The 27,927-nt window shown below is 42.7% G+C and overlaps 2 protein-coding genes across 5 annotated transcripts; both read right to left on the reverse strand.

Annotated features, from left to right (window-relative positions):
* On the reverse strand, positions 1 to 12,876 carry LOC128943949 (SERTA domain-containing protein 2-like). Of its 4 annotated transcripts, none has more exons than XM_054286942.1 (4): positions 12,784 to 12,855; positions 10,888 to 10,986; positions 9,553 to 9,671; positions 1 to 2,054 (listed from the first exon to the last, which is right to left on the reverse strand). In XM_054286942.1, the coding sequence occupies exon 4, from the start codon at positions 2,048 to 2,050 to the stop codon at positions 1,199 to 1,201; it is 852 nt and encodes a 283-aa protein (XP_054142917.1). In that variant the 5' UTR covers positions 2,051 to 2,054; positions 9,553 to 9,671; positions 10,888 to 10,986; positions 12,784 to 12,855; the 3' UTR covers positions 1 to 1,198. The 4 variants fall into 4 exon arrangements, with proteins under 4 accessions (XP_054142917.1, XP_054142913.1, XP_054142914.1 ...); XM_054286938.1 differs by having other exon boundaries at positions 10,888 to 11,296; positions 12,784 to 12,815; XM_054286939.1 differs by lacking the exon at positions 12,784 to 12,855 and adding an exon at positions 11,190 to 12,023.
* Positions 12,877 to 20,223: 7,347 nt separating this feature from the next.
* CDCA4 (cell division cycle associated 4) lies at positions 20,224 to 27,764 on the reverse strand. Its single transcript, XM_054286943.1, has 3 exons — positions 27,661 to 27,764; positions 24,443 to 24,523; positions 20,224 to 22,121 (listed from the first exon to the last, which is right to left on the reverse strand). Exons 2-3 carry the CDS (start codon positions 24,479 to 24,481, stop codon positions 21,363 to 21,365), a joined length of 798 nt encoding a protein of 265 aa, XP_054142918.1. The 5' UTR covers positions 24,482 to 24,523; positions 27,661 to 27,764; the 3' UTR covers positions 20,224 to 21,362.
* Positions 27,765 to 27,927: the final 163 nt, after the last annotated feature.

Raw genomic sequence — 27,927 nt, forward strand, 5'->3', positions numbered from 1 at the left:
GCTGTCCCAGCACAGGGTGATGTGTTCTCAGTGCTCTCAGCTTGGCTTCTCAAAGGATGCAGAAATGTTGGCTGAGTGAGTATCCTCCAAAGGTGCTAGAGGTTTTAAGTTTGAAGCGTTTCTTCCCACCAATGCCAGGTATAAAAATGTGTATCTCTTTAAATAATATTGCACATAAAAAAATCATCTTAAAATCTGTAGTGAAAGCAGGGTTGAAGGACAGTGTTTTCCAAAAGAGAATAAAAAGCTACCTGTACATAGTAAATTTTAATTTAAAGAACGCCAAGATTATTCAAAATCTAAGCACATAATACTGACAGAAAAATGTTAAATTGCACAATCTACATATAAATTAATTTGTAAATACTTAAAAGTTTTTAAACATTGAATACCCTTGATTTCACAAATCAGCTAGGTCACTGTCAAAGGATCAACTTAATGAGTTAGAAGTACTTTCCCCCAGAAAGAAACAGAAACAAAAAGATCTGCAGTCTCAGATGAAGCACTGGAAAGAGTTAAAGCATTTCAGCTCAGAGGTAGTGCTAAACACATCCAACTAGAAGTCCATTATATTTGAACTATGATGAAATAACGTAGTAAAATGTAGAAAGACTATAAAATTTACAAAAATAAATAGTTCTGAATGCTTTAGAAAATGCAAGAGACTTTGTTGGTAAGTGTCTTGATCTGCTTTTCTGACCAAAAGAAAGCAAAGCGTGTCTCATTTTTAAAATATACCCATCTCTAAGAACGTGTCTGCAATCCACACAATCTAACTCTGCAACTTGACAGATGCCAGCTTGGCATAGACTCTGATATTAAAAATAAAGTGGAGGCTTTGTAAAAGATCACCTCATATGAAATTTGCTTTGCATGTAAATTCTTCTGTCAAATTAAAAATTGCACATAAAAAAGTTTATTGAAAGAGGCATGAGGGGTGATGAGGGTATGTGCCCATTGTTCCACATACACCCTGGAAGGAAAATGATGATTGCACAGTTCTGATAAATAATTTTTTCTTTTTTAAAATCTGCCACTTTTTTGGTTTATGAGTTTTGGAATTATTTAGAAAATTCTACTATGGACAAATTATTATTTAGTTTGCTTTTAAAAGAATTCTTTACAACTATTCCAGTGGCTTTTATCCTGAAACCAAATGCAAGTGGCAGTCTAAAAGTATCTTTGGGTAAAACAAGTATCAGGATCCAACGAGAATTTCCATGATGTGGTCCAACTCACTCAGATCTGTTCTGCATATCTGAATGTTGTTTGCTGAAGAAGAATTACAAGATGGGAAGGTTTTCAATGGTTCTTCTGTAGCAAGAGATGGTGATCTGGGCGGCATCAGGGGAGGGCAGCAAAAGTCTGAGTCATACATTGAAGTGTCAATATCTTCAAAAATGTCATCTATTGCCAAATCCTTCAAGTAACTGGTTGAATTTGAAATCTCAAAGGAACCAAACACACACTCAGCTCCCTTCAAATCCTGCCTGTCATCTTCTAGTTTCAGACCAGTATTTTCTGGAAACTTTGGCTGGTCGTCTCCAGTAGGAACCAGACAAGTAGGTGGGCTGATATCTTCTACAAAGTCCAAATCCTTCAGAATAGATGAAATAGCAGATGACATGTCATCATCTGACACGATGAGCAGGCTGCTCTCAATGGGGTCCTCCACGGAGCGCAGCTCACAGCAGTGGGACTCCTGCTGACCAACACCTGCGGGCAGCTGCAGGGAGATGCCAGGGGCCTCCATCCCTGGGTAGCTGTGAGCAGCAGGAGCAATGCCAGGGCAGATGCTCACTGGCTGCTGGCTGCTCTCCTGCCTCATCTCCTCCTGGATCTGGCGCACGGTGTTGGCGATGAGCACGGAGCGGTGCAGGTTGGGCTCCACCAGCATTTTGTACGTCTGTAGCTTGGTGAGGCACATGTTGAGCACCAGCTGCCTCTTGAGGGGGTAGGACAGACCTCGGCTGGAGTCAAAGGCACTCGAGAGACCAGCCATGCTCTCCTCATAGTCACTCAGCTTGCGCTTTAGGCCTCTCCCCAACATGAACCTGCAAGACAAAAATCCTGAGTTAACCTTGGGCAGGCCCAACAGACAATTCTGAAAACCCTCTAGTGTACAATGTACTGGTTAGCTGAGACTTTTGATGTCACAGAACATCAAGAGGTAGAAGGAAATCCTACACAATAGTACTTCCACTGAAAAGATGCACTTTCCAGCTATATTGTTTCATGGCAACTTTCTTCCTAAACACAAAACGTGGAAGAAATATACTAACCCTTTTTTTATAAAGCTATATACTTCTAAGTATATCTGACTGTCCACATGAAATAAAATAGATGCTTGTATTAAGGATCAAACTAGAGAATATTTCATAATTTCTATGTTAAAGTTCATTCTTGGGTACAGCAGGTAAGATTTCAAGCTAGTTTTCAACACCCATTTTGATCTCATTAAGCCATTCTAATGTCTTGCTCTAACATCTCTGAGAACATACACAGAACATACATACATACAGAACTATGTAGGGCTGATTCTTCTCTTTTTTTCTTTGGTGACCCAAAATTGTTTTCCAGCAAGACCAACATCAGGGCCTCCCATGGGATCCTTATATCCATTCCACATCTTGATTGTTGGGTTAAATGTGGGAGGAAATCTGGCTGGGCCACTGAGCTCACAGAGACACAATGGGCTCACAACTTGCTACTGACTTCACACTAAGAACATCAGGCAGGAAGAACATCAGAACATCAAACAGCATTTTAAAAGTGACCAATTTTGGGAAGGGAAAAAAATAGAACTTAGTTGCTTTCATTCTGCTTTGTGTGCTCTTGCACTGAAATACAGTAAGTCTAGAACAATGTGGTACAAAACCCTGTACACACAGATCTAAAATCCAAACAAATACCTGCTTGGGTACTTTGCAATTACCATCCCAAGTCTAAAGAGTTTTATTAGGGACAACAAGCCCTATGCAATCACTCATATAAACACAGAAAAGGAGTGTACTCTGCACAGAAAACACTGGTAAAATCTTAGTTACACACATCCTGAAGTGTCCATGAATACAGACACCTTGTTCCTAAACTATTAAAAAAAAATAGGCAATCATAAATTAGACACCAGTGGCAGATTAAGGGCAGATCTTTCATGCACAATGATCCAGACCCTGCATGCTGCCGAGGGCCTCCCAACTTCCTTTCCATGTGAGCACTGGGTGCTGCCAGCAACAGCTCAGCTGATGGCTGCAGCTGCCAGCTGCTCCTCTTGCTGGACTTTTGGGGACAAGGAAAAGGCAGCAGGAGAAAGCCTCTTTTACTTTCAGGGTTTCTCCAGATCTGCAGGGCTCCATGGCCACGTCCATCTGCCCAGACAAGGCTTTGGAGAACTCAGCTCCTCTGGAGGAACAGAAAGCAAGCAAGCCGTGCATCCTCCTCAGCAAGACACACAAGAGACAACAGCTGCTACAGGACTTCAGGTGTCACACTTCTCAATAGTAAACACCTTCTGCTCTTTTAAGGACATATCTGGATAAAATTCAACTTGTCCTAGGACTGCATTTTTACTTAGTAGGGAGTAGCCTGGTCGATCTTCAACACAGTCACTCTTGAAACACCAACAAACTTTAATTACTTGCAATCTTACCACCTCTGCAACTTTTTAACTTTGGAACTCTGATTTTCTCCAAAGTTTTCTGCTGAAGCGCCACAGCACGAGCTGAATCTCTCTGAAAACCAGAAGGTGTCTGGAAGTGGTGTACCTGTTCACCTGGGTCATGATCCCACACTGATCATGTAGCCCTCTCCCACTCCAGCACTCCATTAAGAGCAAACAGACTCAGCCAGTACTGAGCGCTCCATTACAACAAAATCAGAACAAATATGGGTACAAAGTTCAGGCAGAAAATATAAAAGCATTCTGGGGAGGCAATGTGTGTGTGTGAAGGATCCTCAAACTACTGACAACACTGTCAGTAACTGCTAATTTTTGACACAATCTATGGAAAATCACATTTATGTGGTACAAGTAGACTACAGCTAAATATACCGACTGTCGTAGTGGAAACAATTTATGCAAATCATAAACTCACAATAAAATTCAGAACTCTCCATTCAAGTAGCATTTAAATGTTGTGTACTACCTCAAGCATTACCTCACAGCATCACTGTAAGAACAAAAGTTATGCAACAAAACAGCTCTTCATTCACTAAGCACCATCATTCCCATACACTGCACACCAGCGGGGTTTGTTTGTTTTTCTCTCAATTAATTAAACAGACCAAAATTTACACCCATAAGGGAATGAAGATATGACCACACAGGAAACAGCAATTCTGACATATCACACATTCAGAATGCTTGGTTTTGATAATTTACTGCTCTTAATATGTTTTTAAAATACACATTTATACTTTGTTAGACACACAGGACATACTATTCTTATCTCTTCGATTTATAAAAATGATGTTAATTCCTAACATCTCAAAAATGTGCTAGTATTTAAATTCTGTAGGCAAGCTTAAAGAGCAAGCAGACTATGATATGCAAGGATGTATAATTTCACAGAAACAACTTAATATCACGTTTTACTTTTCAATTCAAACAGTAGTCTTGTTAGACTAAATACTTCATGCTCGTATAGGCAGACACCCCCTTTTTAATTCCACAAATTTCCTTCATAAAATTTGTCCCAGAGCATTTTACAAACATGAAACAATGCTTGAGTACAACAGCACTTGACTATGAAAATGAAGTGCAAGAAACACTATTTGCTCCAACTTCAAAATGTTTCTACTTAACATACTCCCCACTCCCAAGATGTGCTTTTAAAATAAACAAACATAGTACTACCTTACATTTTAGAAATTCTGCCTAACACTGATTTATTTCCTAACAGGAAGGATCCTCTACTCTCCCATCCAGGAGCAAGATGACTTCAGAGGTTACACAAAAATTTGTAAAAGGCAAATAAAAACCAGAGTACCATTGGTACAGTGGATTTAAAAATTACTAGTGTCATGGTTGCTACAGGAGACATTAAATTTCAGTTCTTGTCAAACACACTCAGCTGCTGACCTACAAAAGACACAAAGCCCCTTTGTTAGCAGCTAATCTACATTTTATCAGGCCTTTTGCTTTACTTTCTAACACAAGAATTTCTGATGGGATCAGATCCTTAACACACTTCTGTGTATTTTCTAAGTACCGTGTTCTGCTGTAGCACTGCCATTGACACCTCATCCCAAACCCAAAATTCACAAGTCAGGCGCTCTCTTTCACAGCATTACTTTGCAGCAGAAGATGCTGATGGCATTGTTTAATTATGCAATGCTTATCCCACTTCAGTTTTGGTGGTGAGGCAAACAAGCAGCCGTGCACACACAAACCCCCAGGTGCCTGATCAGAGAGGAGCAGTGTCAGCCCTTCCATCAGCTCAGAGCAGCACAATCTGGGCACACCAAAGCAAAGTCTTCAAAAACTGCACTCTCCTCACTCCAGCCTAATTCCAGGAACCTACTCACATCTCAAACAATTGGGTCAACTAACAGGATTTTGGGATGTGCCAATCTGATAACTCTGTGATTTGTAAGTAAATAAACGAAATAAAAATGAAAAGTTTATGCCAACTTCAAATGTAAGGTACTCACATAGCTGTTCAATTATAAAAGCAGCAAGCTCTGAATCACCCTCTTCTTGAAAAAGTTCCACAACAATTTTTTTTTCTGTCGCAACAATTTTTTTTCTCTTCAGATGATCTATTTTAAAATCTTTTGTCATGAAAAACACAGAAACAATAAGGAGCAACACATCTCAACTTTCTTCCTGGCATCCTCTCATCCTCTCCCATTATAGCAATGCAAACTGAGCTACAGCCCGTTTATGGCAGAATGCTTTTTTAATGAAAATAATTTTTCAGATACAGAGAAAAGGAAGCAAAGTGAACTCAGTATTTGGGAGTACCAAACTCTCTATTCACATCACTGAACTACAATGGAGTCTACACAGAAATTCAGCATGTTCCTCAGTTCCTTCCAGTCCTCCATGGAGGACATTTCATTGCAACTCCTCCCTGCTAAGATGGGAAGAAGCATCCAAGCACTGTAATCCTACACCAAACCAGGCTTTGAAAAAACCTGGGAGGGAGGAATCACGTCCCTGGTTGGCAAATCCACACAACACCAAACAAACAGGCCTGGTCAGGGTGCAGCTACTCAGGAGAAACATTCCAGGCTACCAAGAAAAACTCACATTGCAACGTGCTGTGGACAATGCAGGGCCCGTGCCACCATTTCAGCTCCATCTGTCACACGGCCTGACAGTGCAGCTGCCACTGACACATGGCTGAAGTACAGCTGGGAACACGCTCAAGGAATAAAGCAACATGTGAAAACCCTCAATTACTTATAGCTGGGCAAACTACTACTTAAAAACTTTTTTGGAATATGAGGGAGAACTAAAAAGTTGAACAATGTTTAGAACTTAGGACCTCACAGAGCTTTAATTTTCAGTAGGGAAGAGCTTAAAAATGAGAGTATGAAACACAAGTGCCACGGTTAGTATTGTCTGAACACAAACTTCTCATGCACTGTATTAAACTACACAACAGTTATTTATTTACCACTAAATATGTTTAAATAGCAAGATCATCAATAAAGTATCTGGCCTTGTACCTGGCCTTTATGATCCAGGTAAAGATAACTGAATTCATAGTGGTACCTTATGGCTTTTCTTTTTAGAGTATTATTAAATTCAAACTTGCTTGATTCTTTCTCTACAGCCACACTGCTGTATTTTTCAGAACAAGACTGCCTCAAATTTTGAAATACTACTTTTTCTTACAGGACAAAACTACCAGCTTTGCAGGTGTGTAAGCACCTCATGAGTGAAAGCTGCCTGTCCAGTTTGCAGTAATGCAACTTAGGTATTAAAATCAAAATTAAGAGACTCCTTGCTATTGTAATTTGGGCAATTCCCTTTCAAACTCTCCTTTGTCTTGTAACTATAGAAACCATGTAAGGGTAAAGACAGACAGACTCTCTGGGCTGTAGATTTGTGTTAGGGACTGACCAAGGCTGGCTGATAACCTGGTGTTCTGCTCTCCCCTCTCTTCATGGACACATCTCACAAGCACACATCCATCTGCAGAAGTGCAAAGGAAGACAAACGCCCCAACAGTTACAGCTGTTCCCCAGAGTTATTTGATGTAAACCATACATTACTTTTAATGATAATCCTTCCCCTACCTGACACACATTTTTAGGCAACACAACTTCACAAGTAGATTTAATTAAGTGCTGGACCGGCTCTTGGTATTTCACATAGTAGAAAGTGCACAAGGAAATGGAAAGGCTGAAGGTGCAGTTAACAGACACAGCACAAATCCCTTCCTCCCATCCAGGCTTAGTGCTGATCACTTGGACATGCCTTACATAACAGTGTAAGCTGTCAGAGCACACAGAACATCTCTGAGCTGGAGATCCCCACACTACATCTTGCCTGTTACCCTGAGCAATGAGGGAAGGACTAAATGCCTTAGGGAACACCAAATGAAAAAAGTTTAGACCTGAAGATAATTCCAAACATACAGAAGTGTGTTTAAGTCCATTGCCTCCCCATCCCCCTCAGCCCTGCCCCAGTTTAGCCAAGATGAGTAACTGCTGGAGAAGGCACAAGTGACTAAAGTGTGCACACAGGGAGGAGTGCAGTCCTACCAGCTCACTCCCATACCTAAACTCCTATGCAACAGCTTCTCCACAGCAGTCAGAAATCACCAGAAAATGGCTGCTCAAGGAAAGAAGACTTAATGTCAACTTTTTGGTCAACAAATCCTGACCTATAACACACCCACAGTCTGGTACAAAGAACTGGAACACAGGACTAAGATATGCTACTGTTCAGACTCAAGAAACCACAGCAAAAACAACAAACAAACCCAAAACAAACACACACACAACAACTCTGCACACAAAACAGAAAAAACCCCCACACATAAGGATTTCCCCATATTTTGAAAGTAACACTAGCCTGAATAGCATTCATTAGGTACAGGAAAGGAATGAGAGGGAGACTGAGTTTAGTACAGAATTATTCTGGAATTAATAATGTTCCCACTGTCATTGACTATGTGTGGAAGTATAAAATAAACCTGTATCATACACAAATATTTTAGGAGCTGAAATGATGTTCAGGAAGCACTTGGAAAGAAGTTTTACTTTGATTTAGAAGTTAGTCTGAAACCCTCCCAAAACAACCTGTTTATGTTATGTCTACTGGGATCTGGAAAATTCCTGTACTTAAGGACATCTTTCTAAGTTCCTTACTCCCATTTCATTTCACAAAGCACTGATAAGAGCTTTGCTTTACAAACTGTGGCAGCTGAGTTTCAGAGCATGCCACTTCACTCTGGAGAAGGAACTCCTCTGTTAGGATCTGTACCTTACACAGCTAAAACAAGTGGGTTCCTGTGCTCAGTAGAGAGAAACTTCCACCCATAAAAAACCCCAAACTAAACTACTATCACTCTAGTCTGTCACTTGTGTACCTTGTTACACACTTATTAATAAATCTCATATGTAGATTTTCAATGGGAATGTGTTTAGGAAGGTTTTTTCAGGGATTCTGGGTGGATTTATTTTTTTTAGTGGAAGAAGGGCCTGGAATAATTTAAACTAAGAATCAATAGTAGTTGGCAAAAGCTAATACATAATCAAGAGTTACTAAACCTAGAAACTCCCATTGTAAAACTAAACTATAATTAAATGAGAACCTAAGACTCATAAAGGAAACAACAAGAACCAAACCACCATGGTTCCACCAAAGCATTTCACTGGAGAAATAAAGGATCATTCGAGCTGTAAATAAAATGCCAGACGTGTTCACAGCTTGTTCTAGTCAACTAACAGTTCTCAATCCCACATTTGCTTCCAACAGAGACACTAGATGCATTCCCCTACATAACACTGACACACCTTTTAGGGCTACAGTGATCTAAAAGATCTGCTAATAAAGGAAGTTACAGCTTATTAAATGTTAAAAATTGGCATGCTCATACTTTTAACAGAAAAAATTGGACCTAACAGTGAAAGCAAACAAGAAAAAAGCTCTTTTCCTGATAGAGATCTGAGCATTTATTCTTTCTGTAACCAAATCAGAAATCATTGAATTTTCTCTTGTAGTACACAACTTTACTTCAGTATCCAAAGTGCCACCTTCTCACAAGACAGAACTGCAACACTCAATTTTAGCAGCTGAACAGTGGATCTTACCATAAGAGTGACATCTTAGTTAAGTAATTTCCAATAAGAGTGTGATCTTAAACTAATATGTTCTATTGCATTGTAATAATTCCCCCCTTATCAAGGAAAAAATAGTAAAGGAAATTCAGAATACTCAAACCAAAGTTTTTACCTCACTTTATATTATAAATCTCATTTTTAAAAGATATATTTCAGTTTACCATTCTAATCCACATATAACATCTGCAGCCCATTATCAGAACATGTCCTAGGCATAAGATACAATTTCATAAAAACATACAAAGTAGTTACCCTTAGAAAACAGAGAGGAGTCCAGGCAGGAAGATTCTGGATTTTGCATAAAGTGTGGTCATCCAAGAGCCTTGAGCTATCCCAGAGGCCAAGCCATCCACCGAGGTAGGATGAGGCAACTTAAGAGGAAAAACAAAACAAAATCAGAGTATTTAATTACTATGTGGTGGTTTTTATTTTTTTAACCAGAAGCATTAAGTACACAATTCAATACAAATTTTAAAATTATTTGTGGTAAATTCTATTAAAGCAGATCAATGTGGGTTAAACCCCCTAAGATTCACAAATACACTGAAATAAGAGGACCTAACAGTTTTACCTGTGAACACATACAATGTGGAAATTATATTTTGTAAATGAGTATTGCAGAATGCTGATCCTCTGAGCATTAGGCTTTAGGATAAGGACTTGCACTGCTACTTCCTAAGGTTATTGAACACCAATTTACAATTGCAATCATCTCCAAAATTACATAATCAGGAGAGAGAATACCATGCATTGTGAAGAACTACATTTCACAATTATCCCCTAACGCTTACAGGCTGCAAAAGCAGTTAGATTTTTATTTAATTCTCCAACTTTCCTCTTTTTTCAGCATACACAAAACCAGTATGAGGAGGCAGGTGACAAGGTGTCCTGTGATTGTGTCTAATGTTGAGTGTGGCACCAGTTCCATCAAACTCCCTGATATAGCAACATCTGCAGTATGGCCAGAGACCACATGGATTAAACCATGGAATAGCTCAAGGCATAACTGGGAAACGTGAAAAGGCTGAAGTGACAGTAAACTACGGGCTAGGCTGGGAAATGTGGAGGGAATCGCACGATCCATGCTCTTGAGGTCTCACCTCCACCTGGAGCACATCTTTCTAAGTTCCTTACTCCCATTTCATTTCACAAAGCACTGATAAGAGCTTTGCTTTACAAACTGTGGCAGCTGAGTTTCAGAGCATGCCACTTCACTCTGGAGAAGGAACTCCTCTGTTAGGATCTGTACCTTCCACAGCTAAAATCAGTGGGTTCTTGTGCTCAGTAGAGAGAAACTTCCACCCATAAAAAACCCCAAACTAAAAATCAAAACAGTGTACAAATTCCAAGGATGGAAGGCCTTGCAGGGGCTAAGAGCCTGCAGGCAGCAGAGGATGTGACATGTTGGTTTGTGCACATCACACACACAGACACCTGACCCAGCTACGGCAAAGCACAAATCACAAATGCACCGCAGGAGCAAGGATCAGCACTGGCTGCACAACACAGCCCCTGGTGAGCAAAAACCCAGAGTTCACACATTATTGCGCAAATCTTAAAATAATACATAGTGAAAGGCAGTCTTACATTCAGACAGACGGGCAAGTAAACGCCTACAGTTCATCTTACATAGCAACTCATAGCCTGATGCTAGCAAAGGGCTCCTCCGCTTACAGAACCTGGGAACTGTAAAAATGCAGTAAAACAGCAGTAAAACGCCCGTGACCTCAGCGAGCCAAACCTAACCCACAGCAACAAACACATCAGCATCTCCCTCCTCCTCCTCCTCGAAGCTGACTTCTTTCCCAGTATAATGATATCCACGCTATCTGTAAATAATTAGAAAATAAAAAAAGCCCCAAATAAAGAGATAAATGAAGATTCATAACCTATTTGCTCTGAAACAGCAGGACTTCAGGTGGTCACTATTGAGGTTCATTTAAATGTACTTGTTAGGTCACAGGGAGATGCGTGCAGTCACTGCATTTTCTATACACTAAATATAAAAACACATGTTTTAGAGTTTTAGGATTCTTTAATGCTAAAACAACTTCACAACGCCAACAAGCAAGATAAAATCTTGAAAAGTTTTAGATTTCAGCACTTTAGGTAAAAAACCCCAAACCCAACAGAATTAGAAGCACTGGATTAAAAAATATAGTACTGTTACTTGTGGTTTAGAAGTCCAATATTTTGCTAGAAGGAGATGAAGTCAAGAAGTTTTCAAATTTAATTTCTTTATTAGATACTTCAAAGGATTCCTGCAGAAGTAACTGTGGAGGTTTTGACTTTTGCCCTGTATGATTTCTAGGCACACTGGGTTAAGTGTCAGGAAGAAGTACAAAATGTAAGGTTATTAGGTGTAATTTTTACAATCTGTTAGGAAAAAAAACAACCATAGAAGACAGAGTAGCTGCAAATCATTATGAATTATATCTCTAGTGGATTACTTTCTGTCTTCCCTTCCTAGAACGTGTTTAGGGGTCACTTTAGAATTTTGAAATTACAGCATCATTTTAAATGCTAATGGAATTTCCCACATTGCAGTTAACTGCCCGAACTATGGAATTTTAGCCACATCAAAAATAAAGTGGAAAACTACTGCATAAGGCTCCCACCTATGCTTTTAGAAACGAGCATTCCAACGCAGTTCGAAAAATTCCAGGCCTAACTAGGGCAGAAATTATTAACTGCACCTATTCGCGAGCTCAATCTGCAATATGCACAGCTCCTCCAGTCCCATCCACCTGCTCGTAGCCCAGACTAACACACGTTTATTAAGCCCGGCAAAACCTGCTATTAAAAATGCAGCTTATCCATGAGTCGCAAGCACCGAGCGGCAGCGATCAGGAGAGCCAGGATGGAGCGGCCGGGATTCAGGGGGAGCCCTTTCCTGCCGCCCTCCCGCGGCTCCTGCCACCATTTGGCCTTTGTGGAAGGAGCGTCGGTGCTTCCTGCGGCCGTCCCGCCCCCGCCGCGGCCGTGGGCAGCGGTAACCAGAGACAACCTTGGGCTTCCCGAGCTGCGAAAAGTTACACTCCTCCCCCTTCCTCCCTCCGCCCGGCTCGCTCGGACCCCGGCCGGGCTAATTATAACTGCGCGAACAACTTCCACCGCCGCCCGCGCTCCGGCCGCTCCCCCCGCGCCCAGCCCGGCTCCCCGGGGCCGCCGCACCCGCACCCGGCGCCGCTGTGCCCCCGCGCCCAGCCCGGCTCCCCGGGGCCGCCGTCTGTCCGCCCCGCACCGCCCCGGGGCCCGCCGTGCGCTCCACCTGTCCCCGCTGTCCCCTCCTCTCCCTCCGCACCGCCGGCTGCCCCTCCGCCCCTCACCGGCAGGGCCCCCCCCCCGCCCCGTCGGGGCTCCCACCGCCCCCGCCTCGGCCTCCCGCCGTGCCCCGCCGTCACCCCGCGACCGCCGCCGCCCTCCCCCTGCCCGCGGCTGCCAGCCCCGCGCCCTCCCGCCGCCTCCCGCCCGGCGCCCCACCTGGGAGCGGAGGAAGCCCCGTTCGTTCGCGGCCGGCCGCGCTCCCTCCCTTCGGCGGGGCTGGGACTCGGGCCGGGAGTAGGCGGAGGCAGCGCCACCCCCGCCGGGCCCCGGCAGCCTCCGCTCCGCCCTTCCCTCCGCCCGCGACTCCCGCGGAGGGGCGCTGCGTGCGCCGCGCGCGCCAGCTGCCCGCCCTCCCATTGGCCGGCGCCCCTTTCAACCTGCCCGGCAACCATTTTCTGACTGGCCGGGCAGCCGGGAGGGCGGGGCTACGACTGGTCCCGCGGCGGCGTCCAATGAGAGAGCCGGGAGGGCGGGGCCTCGCGGCGGGCTCGGCCAATGGGGGCGCGGGCGCCGCCGAGTCCCGCGTTCCCGGCGCGGCGCTCCGGGGCGGCCCCGCCCGCGCTGCCGGGGATGGCGGAGCGGCCGCGCTGGGCTCGGCTCGGCTCGGCTCGGCTCGGCTCGGCTCGGCTCGCACCGCGCTGCTCCGCCCGCCGCTGCCGCCGTGAAACCACCGCGGAGCCAGCGGCCAGCCCGCACCCAAGCCCACAACCACCCCCGCTCCCTCCCACCCTTTTTTTTTTGTATAAACTCGCAGTGCGTCTCTGACCAAAACTACCCAATTTCAGTGAAAGGCACGCCCAGGGCTTCTACAGAGCGGCGTTCCTACAACGCCCCGGTGCCAGGCCTGTTGGGAAACCAGGCGCACACGTCTCCGACCAGCCCTAGAGCTACGTCAAACATTGCACAATTCTCCCATGAATATTCACTTGATTTTTTTTTTTCCTTCAAAGACGAGGCGGTTTTAGCCGTGCTCAAACCTCATATTTGCTTTTCACGGGCATTTGCGTAATCAAGTTACATTGGCACGAGCGTTTGTACAAACCAGATTTCAAAATCTGACACTGAAGCATTTGTAAAGATTGATTTTGGTCCTTTGTCGAACCCGCCATGAGTTGGTTACCTGATGCATCCCCTGAAAGCTGCTTGATCTAAACCCATCTCTGGAAGAGGCAATCTCCAGGACATTAAAACCAAACTAACTCAAGGACATTTGCACAGACGGGTTCCTACATGGACAGCGAGCACAGACCAAGCTCGCACACCAGCTTCCATGTCGGTCTCATAAATACTGCAGAAACATTTGCAGTTTTCTGGTGGAGATACATTACAACTTCGAGGAAAGATCAGCTGCTTTTTGTAATTATTCAGCAAAGGAGATTTTTTTCTTTTAAACCCTCAGGTGCTACAGATTTTAACCCTTGTGTCTCCTGATGGGCACTCGGGGTAGGAGTGTGCTATGAGGGCGAAGAGTGGAGAGACAGAAAGCCAAGGTGGCCCCCACGGGTGAGGTGTCCCTGGCTGAGGACAGGGACATCATCTCTCCAGGCCACCTCTCTCCTGCAGCATGGTGTCCCCAGTTCCCCAGGCACAGCTGTGCTCTGACCTCGCTGCTGGGGGTCACGGAGCACAGAAGGGGAGCGAGTGCGGCCATGAGGAGCACTAATGAATCCTTTTTGACACGCTGCCGGAGCTGGGGGTGACACCCCGACCCCCGTGGTCCATCTGCTGCACCAAGGGTAAGTGCAGGACCAGTGTCAGCTCTGAGGGGGTGGAGTGGACCAAACACCTCCCCCAGATCCCTTCCTTCCCACCACACACTGTGGCTTAAGTGGAGGAGTAACTCTGAGATGTTCAGGATTCTTCTGGGTGCTGAAGTCAACCAGGGACAGCCAGGAGTGTGGCACCAGGACAGACCCCTGCCATCTGCTGGGGATTATCTCCAAGGAATAGACACAGGACAGGCCTACAAAGGGAGCTGGTGCAGAAAGGATGGATCTGGAATCATTATGTCTAATACAGAATACAAAGGGATAGTTTAACTAGCAGTACCACCAAAGTGTCCCCAGAGCTTGAGCCAAGATTAGGTTTTGTAGACTTGATCCCTATGGCCAAAAGTCTGTGACCTCTGGGCATCCCTGCAGCACCAGGACAGTCCTGGACAATTCTCCCTCTCCAGCTCAGTGCTTGAGCCTCTGGTACAGCAATTCTCCTCCAGTCCAGCAGACCTTCCAGAGAGCACCAACACTGGTCTCCCTGCTGTCCTCACTCTTGCTTGAGTCATTAACCTGAGGTGGTCAGCTGCTCTGTAAGCAGTTTTTGTTCTGTGCAATAGAAAAGGCTGAATGTGCCTTCTACAGTGGGAGTTTCTAGAAAGGTCAGTTGTTTCAAGCATGATCTGACAAGAGCTACAGAAAAAAAGAACCCGGAGTTGTTTCAATGCATGCATCAGAACTTTGGATTCATGGCTTAACACCTGAAGAAGTTAATATAAGTGACATAAAATATGGTGATTATTTGCACAGGGTTTGGTCACTTTTTGCTTGTGTAAACAGTGGGATTCACATAAAAGAACTGGAACCTCGTTTAGCTTGGCAATGTTTAATGTCTCCTGTGCTAGAGGAGCCATGCTTGTCTCACACTGAAAATTCAGAGGGCTGAGCTCACATAAAAGGTCTTTCTTGACAAAAATCTTCCTTTAAAAGGTCCTTACATTCTCAAATGAGGTCATGATCTAGGAGTCTAATGCTCTCCCATTTTGAATTGAACTAAGCTTGAGGCAAACCAAGGATTGTATATGATTTTTAAAGCTTTAAACATGGCCTTTCAGTATGACTATACTCACTACAGCAGGCCAGGACGCCATTCCCACAAGCAGCATATTTCCTTTTGCAGCAAATTTCACATAAACCAGGGAAAAACACAACCCCCAAACCAATCAAGATCTCCATATAACTCATCTGAAAGGAATGCTGGGGGTTTGCTACTTCTTCTTACCTTCATACTCGGCATCTATTCCAAAACACAGTCCAGGAACACAAGAACAAATGAAGTCTGCTTTCCTATGGATTTATGCCTGTGATTAATTACTCTGTGTCTAAGGTATGAGCTCTAATTGAAGCTGGTCTCATGCCTGGAAACGTATCTCTCCCTTATCTGGATTAATGGTTATCAGTACAGAATGCTGTTTTCTTCTGATATCTCCACACTTGGAAACATTCTAAAAATGTAGTGACTGTGAGATCTGATGGATTTGATTGAAATGAAAGAGCTGTTCTAAAGCTGAATGGCAGAATGATCCTGTAATGCCACCCTTCCACAGGGGAGTGAGAAAGGCAGAGCACACTGCACCAAACCCTGGTTAGTTTTACCACCTCTTCTTGGTGTAAAGCCTCTGTGAACAAATTATTCCTACACCTACTCAAGTTTATTAGAAAGGCCATGACACAAGATGCTTATTACAAAACCTAACAACACCTTACTGAATATTTCTCAGATAGAAATTAGCCATTGTTCTCTTTTGTCAAAAGAATCACAATTTACAAGAAAAAGCACTTTCCTCCATACCCTTCAAACAAAGCAGAGGCAAAAAAGCAAATGATGGTACCAAGCTTCAATTTAAATAATTAACCATTCAACAATTTTGTCTTAAACTTCAGTCAGTTCACTGGACACAAAATAATCCAAACATCCAGTGCTTTCCATGTCTAGCCTTTCTCTCAATAATGATTTCTAACACAGAAAAGTGAATTTCTTACAAGCATTGGGTTTTTTTTTTCTTTTACATATTAAACTCTTTTGGGTTTAGAGTTTTTTCATCAACATACCCACTCTTCCCTTTGGGAGTCCTGTTTTGTCAGCTTGCACAACTCCAGGCTGAAGTTACTTTTTCTTGATTTCCTCTCCAAATCTTGTCTGTAAATGGAACATGAAAACTAGTATATACAATTTCCTTTGCTGCAGCATTTTACTATTGCAGTACATCCTTGCACTTCCCACTCCATGGGGAGCTCCATGGGGACTTCCAAACACAGCATACATGGGGACACAATTTCTGTTTAATTCTGGTTTTGCAAGCAGTCATGTAATCACCTGTACCTTCAATTACTCTTCCCTAAAAAGATGCCAGTTGAAATTACTCAAATGTTTCCCTAGCAATGCAAAGCAGCCACTGGCATTGGTTTTCCTGTTGACATGTTTGTCATGCATGGACCTTTACCACAATAATTCTTCAGGTCATAAACCACTCCTTTTGGGGGAATGTTGGCTAAGCAAATGAATAATTATTGTTTTTTTAAGAGCTGCCATACAAACTTAAGAAAATCATGTCAAGTAATGAAATTTTTGTATTTTTCACTAGTTTTTTTTTCAAAACAAAAAAATTTTTACAAATATCTAAAATAAGTCTCTTTCCTGACAAATTATTCGATGGGATTTCATTTCTCCATGAAAATTCCTTGGGAAAAAAGTAGGAAAACTTATCTTAGATGTCAACTTTGCAAGAGACACCAAAAGAAGTTCACACAATCCTTGCAAAACCTTGTATTTAACAAGCCAGATTGACAAAAATGTGCATGTTCCCAAGATGTTTATTTCATTTCTTTGAAACTTGGTGGCTTTGTACTCTTAGTTTTAGTCAGAGTGTGAAATAACACTCATATAAGAACTGATGAGCAAACAAAATTTGTCATCATCAGTCATGGGGGTTTTTTGCATATGGGACTACATCCCAGGCTTGAAACACAAGCATATTTTCACTTTGAACAAAAGTAATTTTTGAAAACATTTTTATTTGTCTTATCATGGATGTCAGAAAGCAAATGTCTTGGGTTTTTTCATTCTAGCTTTTGACAGTTCATTTACCTATAAGGGAATATGGAATAAGCTGCAAGACTGTAAAGCAGTCACACAAATCAATATTCTGAGACACAAAAAAAATCCATGATGGTCTGATAATTACAATATTAAACTATACTCTCAGTCAATTTACAATAATGCCTTTTAAAATGCTTACTAAAGTAGCCCAGACATACCCAAGACTTCAAAAAAGTCTAAGGACAGCTTTGAGAACAGGTAATTCCTGGTGAGTCTGAAGGCTCAGCTCTGTGTGAATCCCTCACCTGCTCCAGGCTGAAACCCTTCACTGCTGTGCCTCCAAGGCAGTCTGCTCAAAAAAGGTTCTTTTTTAATTCAAACACCTGACTCTCTCTTCACTCACCAAGTTTGTCCTTTAGGCAAATACAGCTCTGGTTGTAGAGACAGGTGATGTTTTTTGCTAGGCAAACTTCCAGAGCTGCATAGAGAGAGGGGGTTAAAAGAAACTAACAAACACCACAGGAACAGAGAAGCAATACGCAGACAAGCCATTGTTACAGCAGCCTGGATCCTTGCACTTCTTGTGCCTGATCTCTGATTTTCTGGCAAGGGAAAAGGAGAAATAAAACCCCAGGCACAGAAGAAGGGCACAGATACTCTGCTACCTGCAAAGGAAGCAGATTGGGTATGAGCTGGGTGCCTGACAGTGCTTGCTGTGCTGCAGCTCCACAGCCCAGTGCCATCAGCAGACCAACAGCCCTGTCTGACATGGCACTGATGCTGTGCAAGCTCCACAACTCTTCCCTAGGAGCACGAGAGGAAAAAGGCTGCTGGGAGTGGCAGCAAAATCTGTCAGAAGCCTTTCCTAATTACAGAAGCTATGTCCTTTAAATTTCCCATTTACATGTAGAAATTAAGAAAATCCCCAGCAGCAAGTATCATCTCTCACCATTTGTTGTAACAGCTCACTAAAGAAATGAGAATAGCAGTTAAAAAAATAAAGCTTCTTTTTTCTATTCTTTTTTTTTTTTTTTTTAACCAGGAGAAGCTGAATTAGACTGAGACACATTATTAAAGCAATAGGGAGACAAGCTGATTTTACAGACTGGTCTCTGCAAAGTCAGACCAGTTGCAGGCACCCAGCAGTTCTGCATGGTGACTGTGCAAGTTTCAGCAATACCAATTCTTAACCCTGCTGAGCCAAGATACCAGGCTTGTAAGAGCACATAAGATTTGGCATAAGTTTTAAGAATGTAATAAAACAGGATATATATTTCTATCTAAATGCTTAATCCACAAATGCCTGCTTACCTAACAGCTTTCCTGTTAAGCCAAGTGGACTCTATAAATTGTTTTTAGTAGGCACAGCTTCCTCAGTAAAGGAATGCACCCAGCTAGATGAAGTATAGAGTTATAAATACACACATGTGCACTTAACATACATAGTTTAACAGTTATGAACAAGTTATTCTGATTCCTCTCTGTAACTTGTAGACTGATGCACACTAAGGAGGTGGGGAAGAGCATTTTTAAAATATCTTAACGTGAAACTGCACATTTAATGAAAATGGAGGGTATGGGGACAGAGGGGAACACACACAGTTGCTCAAACTTGTGGGTTTTCAACACAGTTCAGAGCAGTTTTGGAAAAGTTTCCCAGAGGAACAGAAGATATTTAGTTATTCCAATCAATGCTGATGTTCCCTTTATAAAACTGAAATTAGTTTTCTGTTTTACATAAGGCATTTGCTGTCCAGTTCTGTGGTTCACCCACAGAAAAACATCAAGAAAAATTACCTGCAGATTTATAATTTTTGAAAGAATTTCTGATACTACAACAAACACTACCACATAAGCCAGCTTTATTTCACTGTGAGATATGACAGTTTTTATCTATATTTGGATCCTCCTGAATCAGCATTTACTGCTGCAATACCTATAAGAGATCTCTCAGTTAAGGCATGGGCTTCTCTGTGGTCCAGCTGTATCCCACAGACTGAACTTGCAAGTGCCTATTTGCTATTTCTTCCTTTAATATGAAGTTATTAATCAAAGTTTAATTACAGCAACTACAAGTTATCTTATGCCAAATTGAATACAAGGAAACATCTTCCAGTTCACTGAAGACTCACACTAAGTGCATGGTTTCAGAAGATGGAGCCAATACACATTCAACTGTTGAGTTTGCAAAATTTAGCTAAATGATATCTTTCCTCAAAGCAGATGATTCTAGAGCAGGTAAGCTCAGTGGTCTCTTTATTCTTGAAGTGATACCCAAATGTTCTTAATATCCCTTTGGCACCTCCACCTCCAATCTCCTTCCAGGTTTGAGAATGTGCATTGTAGGTGAGGTCACTCATGGCAAGGCAGAGCCTGTCACACACAGCAAGGTTCTCTTTTCTTCTTCAGCAGCTGCCTTGGCTCACATCTACAGAAAACAACTTGTTACTGACAGATGTCTTCCCCTGGCACAGCCATGGCCCACATATTCTAGAAACCAATCCATATTCCCCCCCTTCCCTACACCCTGCTAGCTTGGGGCTTTTCCCCAGTAGCAGCTTCTGATGGGAAACATTTGTTATTTTATAATGAAATCACAGACTATACTCAAATTATCCCTTTCCCCAAAAAAAGTCTCCTAGGAAGAAGATTAGTTAGATACACTCTAAACCAAATGTGCTGGAAGAAAAGACCACCACCCCATGTTGTATTACATTTTTTGTTATTAAAAAAGCCAAGAGGAAACCCTTGGTAAGAGTGGAGCATATTAATTATGACAAGACATCAACCAGTGAGATTAAAAGGCCGCTAATAACGCTTTTTGTAGTAATTAGTGCAAGGTAGTTATCCCATATAAACAAATATTTGATGGTAGACTTCAATGATAAACAATTCACTTGATGACATTTACATATAAATACACATAAATAAAAACCTGCATCATTTAGGTTTGTAGTTAACAAAAAAGTATGGTCTGAAATGAATTAAATGTAATTTTGTCTAGCTAGATCAAAGATCTTCCTATAATGATACTCAAATATGTGGAGTATGAAAAGCATAGATGTACAATTCTCAATTTAGTAAAGTACTACTCTATAAAACAGAATCATGAAAACAGCTCTTACATTTTAATGCAAAGTATAAAACTGCATATTTACATTAACATACACTTTACTGAACTACATTGGGTAGCTCATGGTAAAAAAACATCCCTTTTTGAAAATCTTGCAAAAAATACATCAACTGCAGATATGATCAAAAGTTACTAAGTTAGCAGCTGACACAACATCTGTAGTAAAAAATATATTTTAGGAAAATACCTGGAAAAATCTAAACACCAATAAACACTTTAAAACTATTTTTGAAGTAAAAATTCTAGCAAAACCCAGAAGCAGCTAGCAAGGATAACAAGAACTATTGCATACTGCTCTTTAAGAGCCATGTAGGGACTTAAAACAGAAGCAGCAGGTGTGGTAGGAGTTTTGCCATGTAACAAAATGGAAACTGGAGGGAACAGGAAACCAGTTATCCAACTTCTTGTCTCTTCTGTTTATTACCATTTTTATGGGAGAAGTGTAAGAAGATAAGAGAATCCCTCTCCCAGAGGATATCCTCCATCAAAGGCTAAAACAAATTGGTAAAAGGAACCCAATTTCAAGAGCCTTTGACCCCCAATATAGAAACATTTACCATATGTACTTACAGTTCAGTGGACAATAAATCAGATTATTACACTACAAGTTGCAGGTCAACTGTAAGAGTTAACACTATTTTGCAATATGAAGTGCTTCTTAATATATGTATCTATATAATATATAGATATTTGTAAAATACTCGTGCAGATTTGATAGAACTAACTGTGGAAATTGCTCTCTCCAGTCTTTTCTTCCCATTAACAGATCTTTACCTCCACACAAGGAGCTTCAGGATTCAACAAGGATTTCCACAATATGATCAAGGTCATTAAGATCAGATTTACAATTAGAGTTAGAAGCTGTATTTGTTGGAGAAGAAAATGTTTCAAGACTATCACAGTGTCCCATTTTTGTGTTGCTCATCATGCCAGTTAACATAGTATCAAGATCATAATAAGAATTGTCAACTTCTGAAAACAGATCTTCAACAGTATTAGGACTTTTATTCTCCAGTGTCTCAAATATTTGATCTAAAGATTTTTGAAAGTTTCCTTTATTTTCTTGTGGACTCTCCATTTCCCACACACTGCTCTGCAGGTTTCTTGGTGTTTGCACTGCAGGGGCTGTTGACATAGTTTCTGAATTATCTTGTGCCTGGTCACTCTCAAAGTCTTTATTGAAGGCACCATAGGCTGGCCCATGCTTTCCCTCAGCTTGGTGATCCCTAGATGAACGACAGAGGATATCTGTGGAAACGAGACGATCCAGGGATGCCTGCCCTGTGCTCTGTGTATTTATCATCTGCCAAGTCCCATCTTGAGTCATCTCCTCCTGGATCTGCCGTACCGTGTTGGCGATGAGCACCGAACGACAAAGGTTGGGTTCCACCAGCATGTGACACAGCTGAAGTTTAACCAAGGACATGTCCAGGAGCGACTGCCGCTGCAGATTGTAGGAAGGAATAGCCTTAATACCAGCCAGAGTGCCTTCAATATCTTCTTCACCATCAAAACATTTTCTCTTTAATCCTCGCACAAACATTGTGTCCTGTCATAAAACCCAAACAAATAAAAAAAAAATCATGTACAATATAAACAGTTCAAGAGGGAGGAGGAAAAAAACGGTACTAAAAAAAGAGAACAGCGAACTTTAATCTTTTATTAAAAAGAAACATCAGAATTGTCATACCATGTTCTAGAATGGCCAGTGTGGTACAACAGGGGTCAGGAACTTGTGGACCGGGTCCCAAAGGCGACATCCGGGAACCAGGGGTAAGCAGGTCCACAAGGCATCGGAGAGGGCAGGGGCTCCCAGCTCCCACAAGGCATCAGAGAGGGCAGGGGCTCCCAGCTCCTGGCTCCCACAAGGCATGGCATTGGAGAAAGCTCCCATTGAGCTCCACTCTTGATGCCAGCCAGGAGCTGCTCCCTCGTACAGAAGCAAACATCTCATCGGCTGCATTTCCCCATCTCTATTACAGAGGCAGTTTCTCCTCGTTCCTCTTTGCCAGTAGAGTTTCTACTCTCATTTTGGAAATAAAAATACAACCTGGCACACCATCTTTAAAAGATTTGATCCCTCCACAACATTATTATGCTTAACAGAGTAACATGAAAAAAAACCCCATGGGCAGCACATGTGAAAAGATTAGCTTATTTGGCTACAAAGACAGCAATATCTAGATTTGTTCCTTGAGATGTAACTTGAGACATTGAGCAGAGGTGCCCAAAGCAGTCCTTCTGGTTCCCTTCCTTAGGTGAGTAAGTGAACTGCGTAATTCCAATAAGAATTGGGCAAGTGCAGTAAGGACAGTCCCAGTCATCCTCTGTATGGGCTTCTGTACTCCTTTCCCATTGACTGTAAGACAGGAAAACTCCTGTATTCATAGCTTGGGTTCAACAGCTAAAAATTAAAAATACACAGATGCATGCAGGCTTTTCAGTATTCACACCTAAAATCACTTGCTGAATTACACAAGGGGTACCTCTCAAATACCAGCCTCAGCTCTTCTGAACTGCACTAATTTTGACAACAGTGCCCCATGCAAATATTACAGCTGGTCCCTTGGAATACAAAGTATTTTTTTTATGCAGTATATAGCACCTCTTTAAGTCTTATAAAAATTGGGCTGCAAATGAAAGCTGATACCTGATCTTTACATGTATGCATCTTCTGTCCTTAGAATTCCTGTTTGCCCAATATTTGGGGCTTTTTTTCAAGGTAGTGACCCAAACAAAACAGTTTTTCAACTAAAAGCTGATAAAACCAAAATACTATTGCAGTGTCTTTCTATATAATCTCCCATCTTCCTTGATAAGCCTTAAACTCTGCCTTGCTTTTCTGGTTGCTATGGTACATTCCACATATTTTCATGGAATTTTCTCTCAGCTTTTTCAGAGACACCAAAAATCCACCAAAGGGCAACAACACTGTTCTTTCAAAATACATTACATGCTTATCTACTGTGAAAACCTGGAGATAGCACAGTAGCTAGATAAACACTTGGTCTGACTCTGTACAACACTTGTAACACTGCTGTATATATCCATGAAATAACCTTCAGTGGGATTTGCCAACTCTTAAAAGATTTCTTTCCACTGAAGGTACAAAACTCTTTACAAATCATAATGTGCAGAGACTACAATATAGAATAAACCTGGTCTTGTAGTCATTTTTCATAACTTCTTAAAAGCTATCCATGGATTAGCTATGTATTAAATACCTTGGATGTTGCTTCTGAAATTTTATCCTGAAACCTAACATATTTCAATTACTCCTATTAAATACTTGATGTTGTTGTTGCTCTATAGTTCCTTTTCCAGATTTTTAGACATTCCTTTTAGAACTTCCTATCAGAGGATATCCTATTTAAATTTTCCAACATTTCTATGTACAGTAATTTCTGAACATACCCTTCCTCCCCCTTGTGAAACAACCTCTAGAAACATCTTTTGGGACTGTTTACAAATCATGTATGATTACATCATCAAACATTAAACACTGTGTAGTTTGAAGCTTCTTTTATTTCAACTTACATTCTTGTGAAGAGTAATTAAAACTTCAATTGAATGTTAACCTGGTTTTCATACATCTATAATTTGGCATTTCTAAGGCACACCAAGAGAACAGAGCACAGGAGAAAACTTGAAAATAAGAATAAGAAAGAATACATCACACACACTTCGGCACCTAGAAGCAGAGGAAAAACATTTATCTATTCTTAAAGATAAACCTTTCACAGCATTCACCGATTTTTTTCTAACACTTGTTTCAATTAGTATCTTACATCATAAACCAGTTTTTTGCCATCCTGTTCTTGCACAGAGCACCAGGTCAGGGTTTCATTTAAGAAGCAAAAAGCGACGTACCAGGAATGGTGTCTGATGCAGTCCTTCCTCTTCTCCCATGCTACTGAGCAAGAGTCCATGCAGTACAAGTGACAGCACCACCTGCCAAGCACAGGGAAGCAAGCAGGATGTCAGGCAGGACAAGGCATTTTCCTTCAGTATCTCTGTCCTGTAGGATGTGAGCATCATTCCCACAAACATGAATAGTAGCATTAAAGCCAATGCACAATTAGAGCACAAATGTGATTTGGCCAACAATACCCCCAGAATCTGCAGCAGGAGGAAAATGCCAGTTTAATTCCAGGTCCTAGGCTACTGCCCTGACCTTCGGACCAGCCTTTCCCTTATGCCTACAGCTCTGCCACTTAAAGAGCAAACAAAAATTTTTCATATGAGCATTAAAGTGTACACAAACAAAAGGTAATGAAAGCAAGTCTTCCTTACTTTTATTACAAAACTAGAGTTTTCACCTTTGCTGTACAAACCCATGTATATCTCTGTAGCATCTAGAGAAAATGAGGTGGCACAAACACAAAACTCTAACACAGCAAAACATGAGAGAATTTTCCTTTACCAGCATAGAAACTTTATGACTCATTTTTACTTAGCAAGATGACAGTAATGAAAGTAATGACAGTAATTAAACTGCTTTAACAATAAAGGCTGAGTTTTTAAAACCCATTTAAATCATATTAAGATTTGATATCTCAAATACAAATTCCCATCATATGCAACAATTCCCTGAACTACTGAAATGAAAAAGAATGCTGTTCCAACAGGCTATAAAAACTTTTATAATAAACTATGGAAACAATTCAGATACTTTTCTAGACATGTCTGTGCAGTACAAGACAGTTCTGTGTCTGCAACTGAAATGCATACCTGGAAAAGAAATATTAAGAGGATGCACATGGACATCTGTTCTTATTTTCTGTTTTGTGTAGTGATAAACAATTTTTCAAGATTGCTTGCTCTCAAATGGAGGGAGAAGAAGGTGGATGACAAAGCACTTGGGGGTGGGAGAGCAGAAAACATGTTTTTCCTCAAGAAGCTGCATACTCGTTAAAATACCACAATGGAAAAAAACCCTTTAACATTCTCAAGCCAAAACCTTTTGACTTGATCCCAGATATCCAAACTAAATGATGTTATGTCATGGAAACTGTATTTTGAACAACTCATAGTCTCTTTTTAATGGACTGAGCTCACAGCAGCTAAAGCATTTCAAGGACTCTGAACTACAACTTCAGTCAGACTCCCTATCAAGTCAGTGAACTATCTCTCATTTCTGGCAAACACTTTGTGACACTGTAAAAGTTCAGAAGTTTTTGCTTCCCAGGTACACTTTGAACACATTCTGTAAATGAAAAGTGATCTCTTTGAGAGCCTGTGTCTGGTAACTATTTGAATCCCAAAATTTCTATTTTATTGGAGGGTAGGTGACAAGGGCATAACAAACATCCAACACCAAACATCCTCCCACCCCCCTGCCAAGAAACACAGGTAAAGATGGTGCAGTCATGAGAAAAACAAATTGATATTTGGTACATCTGACAATTTTAGAGGGAGAGGCTGTGGCTGTTTGCCTCCCAAGATATTGGACAATACAGGAGGGGACCGCTGCTGTTGGTGAAAGAGCCATTATCACATCCACAGCCTAAATGACAGGGGATGGTGGCAGACCAGGCCAGTCTGTAGTCTATTATCTATTTACATACTACAGAGGGAAAGTCTTCCCATGCAATATAATAATGTGCAAAACCTGCTGCATGTGATTCCAGGTTCTTCCCTAGGTCAATAACCAAACCACGTGGACCTCTGCTAGTATAATGCATTAGCCATTGTGCAAAACCTTTTTTGGTGCTTCAGAGTCAAGGTGTTCAAAATCCCCTGATAATTTCAAGCAGCATCTTTCTCCATCCAAGAGGCAGCATCTGGATGAGCTACATCATCTCCTTTCTTCCTCTGCTACCTCAGTGTCATGAGCCCAAACTTTGTGTATTCAACTAAACTGCTGTTTGAAACAGCTATGCAAAAAGAAAAGTTGTCAAGGAGACAGAGCTAGCTGCAGCACAGTGCACTCGGGGAAAAGGAGTTTTGTGGGTTTTGTTGTTTTGCTTTTTTTAATAAATAATAGCACAGCATTATGTAATTTATCACAACTTTTGCTTTTAGGATCAACAAATTCCCAGTCTGCTTTACAAAAAAGGTGCTTGAAATTTGATCCAGTTCTTATTAGAGCACCAAATTAAGACATTCCACGTTCACACTCAATTTGGACTCTTAGTGATATGCTGCCAAAGAGATAGTTAAGTACTTAAGGGAAAAAAGCTGCTTCCCACTAACTGGGCTAACAGAGAAGATAGGGAATTTCAGCAGTGCTTATCTTTAGGAGAAAGCAGACAAGACGTACCCAGGCCAGTGCTGGAGGTTCAGTGAAGCACGGTGCTGCTTTTTGTACAGCCCTAAGTACAGTGATGATGGTTAGCACGGGAAAGCAAGAAGGGGCCGTATCTCCCCTCTACTAACACTAATCCTCTCCACTCCAACACTGGCTTTTCTAAGAACCGTGGGAAGGAACCAAAGCTCTGTGTAACAGCGGAGAAAAAGACGGAAACAGAGCTACTCCTCCTCTTTAGCCAAGCACGTGTGCCCATGTGGTGGTGTCGAGGTACAAGGTGGGATGCAGCCACAGCACAGGGATGGTAAGGCCAGAAGCATCGCTATTCACACTGGAACAAAGGCCCCTGTGAAGCACTGGGGTCTGCCCACCCCCGGGGCGTAGGGGGCTGGCAGGCACCTCTCCGGCACTCGAGAGATTTGGGAAGGGGTCCCCGCACCCAGGGAAGGAAGGGCAGGCTGAGCAGATGGGGCAGGAGCTCCGGGACACGCAGGTGGGGGCCGGGAGCGCTGGGCAGGGGGAGCCCGCAGAGCCGGGGGGAGAGGCGGGACCGGGGCGGGGAGCGAGGGGGAGCTCCCCGGCAGTGGGAGGGCAGCGGAGCGCCGGGGAGAGGCGCGGACGCTGAGGGAGCGCGGCTGCGGGAGGGACCGAGCGGAGGAGAAGTGCGGAACGGGCCCCCTGTCCCGCCGCCCCGGCCCCCTCAGCGCTCCCGGCGGTTACTCATCCCCCGCGCTCTCGCCGCCATTTTGAATCGATCCCGTCCCTTCCACGGGTTCCGCCGGCACCGGCTTCCCGCGGATCCGACCCAGCCCAGCCCGACCCAGCCCATCGTACTCACCGCCTTGTCACTGCTGTCGCCGGCGCACGACCGCGCACGATCTCCCGCTCAGCTCCCGCCTCACCGTCCGCTCCGCGCCTGAGGGACGGGCGGGGCCAACCGGCCCCGCCTCCCCCCGCCCGCCATCTTATTGTCAAACCCCACAAAGGGACCCGCGTCCGCCGGGGGCGGGCCTTCCCCGGAGACCGCGCCCACCACTGAGCAGTGGCGGCTGTTATTGGCTGCCGCCCCGCGCTGCAGGCGCCATTCGCCGCTACGATTGGCTAC

The sequence above is a fragment of the Melozone crissalis genome, unplaced genomic scaffold (assembly GCF_028551555.1).
Source record: "Melozone crissalis strain CALT ecotype California unplaced genomic scaffold, PUWL_Pcris_2 ptg000056l_1, whole genome shotgun sequence".
Taxonomy (NCBI): Eukaryota; Metazoa; Chordata; class Aves; order Passeriformes; family Passerellidae; genus Melozone; species Melozone crissalis.

Coding starts and splice junctions, on each gene's coding strand:
- LOC128943949 (XM_054286941.1), bottom strand. CDS start 2,050: ATGTTGGGGAGAGGCCTAAAGCGCAAGCTGAGTGACTATGAGGAGAGC.
- CDCA4 (XM_054286943.1), bottom strand. CDS start 24,481: ATGGGAGAAGAGGAAGGACTGCATCAGACACCATTCCTG. Junction 22,122..24,442: donor TGCATCAGACACCATTCCTG/GTACGTCGCTTT, acceptor GTTTTATGACAG/GACACAATGTTTGTGCGAGG.